This window comes from Mandrillus leucophaeus, unplaced genomic scaffold (assembly GCF_000951045.1).
Source record: "Mandrillus leucophaeus isolate KB7577 unplaced genomic scaffold, Mleu.le_1.0 Scaffold732, whole genome shotgun sequence".
NCBI classification, from domain to species: domain Eukaryota; kingdom Metazoa; phylum Chordata; class Mammalia; order Primates; family Cercopithecidae; genus Mandrillus; species Mandrillus leucophaeus.
Window position 1 is genome coordinate 120,140 of NW_012107942.1, and position 4,746 is coordinate 124,885.

Genomic DNA, 4,746 nt, shown 5'->3' on the forward strand with positions numbered 1-4,746 from the left:
TATAAGTGCTTGGGCACCTACTTCCACTGAGGACTTCTCCCAGTTTACACGTTTATCACTGCATGCACGTGACTGCAGCCTTCAGAGCCTGATAACAACCACTGTGTGTCTTCTCTAGTAAAAGAAGCCAGATAGAGTATGTCCTAGTTGGTGAATCATGGCCAGTCACAGCAAACCCATTTATCTTGGATACATATTCACCTTCTCAGCCTCCCTTGCCGCTAGAGAAACATAAATGAAATTAATTCATGGTCTTAGCGCCCTCCCACTTCCTGCCTGTGATGTGGTTATGTGAAGATGTGACGCATGGAGCTGCAGCAGCCACATTACAGTTGTAAACGGAGGCCCAAGCATCACATAGATGCTGACCCAAAGCTGCTAAATAAACCTTGGAACTGGCTACATCAGACATTTTGTTAAGTGAGGCAATTAAGTGCCTTTTTCTCAAGTTTCTAGGAAGCAGTATAGTTATTAACCATTTTTTTTTTTACTTTTCTGTATTCAGATGCTTTGACAACATCTTGGGCCCTTGCTGATCCTGAAGGGACTGCCCTTCCCAGACTAGGCAATTCCTAGAAATAGTAAACAACTCACCCACAGAATGCTTTTTAAATGCAAGCTAATCTAGAGTTCACATTTCAACAACCTCCTCTAAGGGGCTCTCACACTCCAGGCCACTGTCCATCTGCCCTAATTACCCGACTGGGAGGTCAGGTCCCAGACAACTAGAAATAGTCCTTAATAATTCAAACCAATCAATCCTATATCTGCTGCAGACACCACAACAAAGGCTCTGGCCTACAGTCCTCTCTTTTACCTCCTGACCAATCCTAGAGCTTCTCCTGTGACCCTCTGGGTGATGTGGCCTGTCCCCTTCTCTTGGGAAGCATGAATAACTATCTCTCCTTGGCAATCATCTCCTAATCTGCTGGCTTTGCCATACCTCAAATCTTCTATCCACGAACTATACATCAGATCACTCAGGAACCCAAATGTCCCCTTACTGGGGATTCTCAATTCAGTGAAAACGTCACCAATCCAGGTAAATTCATCTGATCCCAGAAAAATAATGTTAGTACTAATCCGCTTACCAACACCAAAGGCCAAATTCAAGCCTCTGGTGGTAACATTCAGATGATACTCTCGATACCAAAACATACTGTACTTTGGACCAGTTATTTTAAAAATGGTGCCTCTTGGAACAACAACAACAAAAAAGGACACAGATGAAAGGCAGGCTTGGCTCCAGCATCCCCATCCGGAACTGTTTCTGGAGTCCCCCATTAGATGTGGGTTTGATAAAAGGGTTTCATGCCCAAAGTCGTTTTGCAAACTCTCCCTTCAGACAGTTCCCCTTGCTGAATTCCTGATACATACAGAATTATTTCTATAGATATTTTTGAGAGCTGTGAAAGTTTTATTTATACACACACAAATGATTCCTGCTGGGAATATTAAGAAAGAAGAAGCCAGGGCTTGAAAAAAAGAAAGAAATGACTGGTAGGGCAAGCAGAGCAGGTTTTTGCACTGCAGCAGTTGCTGGGAAGAAGTATTGTGGCACATTACATGACAGTCCAACAGAAATGAGGCTAACATAAGCCGAGGGGCATCGGGGGACCAAGGGGATGCGGAAGTCAGCAATAACTGCAAGTCAAAAAAAAAAAAAGTCTAAAAGATATCAATCGTGTAGACTATAAACTCAAGGAAGAAGAAGAAAAGCCTAGATTGCATATCCCTTGTAATAAAGCCAAGTGAATGTCTAAGAATATCTTTTAATCTTTGGTGGGGCTGAGAGGCATGGGGTCAAGAGGAAGGTAAACCTGCAGAGGCTGCTCATGCCCAGGACTGTTGAAATGGATTCGCATTATACAATGCCTGTTATTTCTAATGTGGCTTATAGACAAAGGCATTAGAGAAGCTTTACTTAGCAGGCTCTTTTTATTGTGTCTCATTATAGCGAAAACAATTTCCAAGGGCCTTTATAGGTCACTTGTAACCTCTAAAACCACAATATACTTTTTTTCCAAGAGATCTTAAGATACTATTGAGGCAAATGCAATCTATGAATGAGCTGAATCGGGGTTCAGATATCCATCAAGGATAAAACTTCCCTAGAGGTGGGATCTCATGCACGCCCGTCTTCCCAGTTGCTCCAATCTGGGGAGGACAGGGAGAGGACCTCACCTTGCCTGGGGAGGGCAGGGGATGCTTCAGGCTGGGCTAAAGAGCGAGAACAGTAGGGAGGGTTGTCAGTCCACAGAAAACAGAAAACAGGCAGCTAGAGCTGCTGAGTCAATTCTCAGGCACGTAAGCAGCTACATAAACAGCTACATCCAGGGAGGTCACACGAGTAGGACCGTTGTCCTCAGTAGGCAAGATTTCAGCTCCCCGGGGCTGGGAGGGCACTTACGGAGCGCTTGTCAGCCTCTGCCCCTTGCTGGCCCTGCAGACATGCGGTGAGCTTCTTGTGCGTGCTGTGGGACACCTGTTTCACCAGCTCCAGACGCTTCTCCACCTGCAGAGAGAAGAGCGGGTGGTGCCACTGAGAGAGCGCAAGGTCAGGGGAGGAGGGATTGTGGGTGTGGACAATCATAACTCAAGTTTCCATGGAGATAAGGACTCCCAGAGAGACAGCTTTCTTTTTTTTATTATTATTATACTTTAAGTTCTAGGGTACATGTGCACAATGCACAGGTTTGTTACCTATGTATACATGTGCCATGTTGGTGTGCTGAACCCATTAACTCGTCATTTACACTAGGTATATCTCCTAAAGCTATCCCTACCCCCACTCCCCACCCCATGACAGGCCTGGTGTGTGATGTTCCCCATCCTGTGTCCAAGTGTTCTCATTGTTCAATTCCCACCTATGAGCGAGAACATGCGGTGTTTGGTTCTGTTCTTGCGATAGGTTGCTCAGAATGATGGTTTCCAGCTTCATCCATGTCCCTAGAAAGGACCTGAACTCATCCTTTTTCATGGCTGCATAGTATTCCATGGTGTATATGTGCTACATTTTCTTAATCCAGTCTATCATTGACGGACATTTGGGTTGGTTCCAAGTCTTTGCTATTGTGAATAGTGCCATAATAAACATACGTGTGCATGTGTCTTTATAGCTGCATGATTTATAATCCTTTGGGTGTATACCCAGTAATGGGATGGCTGGGTCAAATGGTATTTCTAGTTCTAGATCCTTGAGGAATCGCCACACTGTCCTCCACAATGGTTGAACTGGTTTACAGTCCCACCAACAGTGTAAAAGTGTTCCTATTTCTCCACATCCTCTCCAGCACCTGTTGTTTCTTTGACTTTTTAATGATTGCCATTCTAACAAAGAACTTAAACAAACTTACAAGAAAAAATCAAACAACCCCATCAAAAAGTGGGCGAAGGATATGAACAGACACTTCTCAAAAGAAGACATTTATGCGGCCAACAGACACATGAAGAAATGCTCATCATCACTGGCCATCAGAGAAATGTAAATCAAAACCACAATGAGAGACCACTTTTAAAGCTGGAGAACTGGAGGGGCAGCGATCACAGACTCCAGGACCCTCGGGCTAACCATGGTGAAATGACTTTAAATCTCTCCTGAAAGAGCTTAACCCAAACCAGTATTCATCATGCAAAGTACAGTCGTAAAAGATAAAAAATCTTTTCTCCCAACAGTTTGTAAGGAGCAGCTAGAGCAGTTTGAACTGCACTGGGGATGGCTTAGTTTTTCGGTTGTTTTTGTTTGTTTGTTTGTTTGTTTTAATGAGATGGAGTCTCGCTCTGTCGCCAGGCTAGAGTGTAGTGGCCAGATCCCGGCTAGCTGCAACCTCCACCTCCCGGGTTCAAGTAATTCTCCTGCCTCAGCCTCCCGTATATCTCTGGTGTCTGTGAGCCGGTGTCAATGGCCACCTTACCTGAAGAAGGTCTTCACTCAAAACTTCCGTCTTTTCAGCCCTAAAAAGAACATTGAGAAATATATCAGTAAGAAAACTAACAACAGAGCCTCATAATTACTCCCCAATCTCTTCAAGTAAGGCGGTACCAGAAAAACAGAGACATGAGTAGCAGAAACATTTAAGAAGAGAATAGATAAAACTAGAATTTGCTAGAAAACTTAAAAAACCAACACATCAGCAAACACAGCAAAGCAGATGCCCTGAAGACTTTCCCGCTATAGATTGGAACCTGGATTCATGACAACAAATGTATGCCTTTGTTCCCAGACACATATATATTGTAAGCATCAGAATTAAGGTTTCTCCAGCCATAACCCTTGGCCTCCCCCAAATAAGTAAGCTAATGTAGCAGAAATCTGAGAAAGGATCAATTAATAACAAACACAGAGACAGTGTTGAATCCTGGCAACTAATGCAAATGCCACCACCGTGGTCTGGTAACCAAGTGTAAGGTCCACAAGAAAGTGGAGGGCTTGAACCTGAAACTTCTACATTGAGACAACCTGGATACTGCAGGAATTGGACCCAGCTAACCCGTTAGCACCGCCTGCCTCATGTTAGAGGAGAGCGCCAATTCTCTCAGGAACAGAGCATTCTAATTCAATGCGCGCTCTCTCTCTCTCTCTCACTCTCTCTCTCTCTCTCTCACTCACACTCACTCTAACAAAAAACACACACACACACACTCTCTCTCACACGCAAACACAGCAAATTTACATGAAAACAAATCATCAAGATTTAAGAGTACAGAGAAAGAAGGAACAACATATGAGAAGTCTAAAGAACTTCG

General features: G+C 44.0%; 1 protein-coding gene across 4 annotated transcripts in view; it reads right to left on the reverse strand.

Annotated features, from left to right (window-relative positions):
- Positions 1-4,746, reverse strand: part of ARHGAP44 (Rho GTPase activating protein 44) — a 218,882-nt gene that overhangs the window by 104,563 nt on the left and 109,573 nt on the right. For all 4 annotated transcript variants that reach the window (XM_011965674.1, XM_011965676.1, XM_011965673.1 and 1 more), the window contains exons 2-3: positions 3,915-3,954; positions 2,411-2,515 (exon numbers count right to left, since the gene is read on the reverse strand). In XM_011965674.1, the coding sequence (XP_011821064.1) occupies positions 2,411-2,515; positions 3,915-3,954 (145 nt within the window). The remainder of the gene's footprint in view (positions 1-2,410; positions 2,516-3,914; positions 3,955-4,746) is intronic.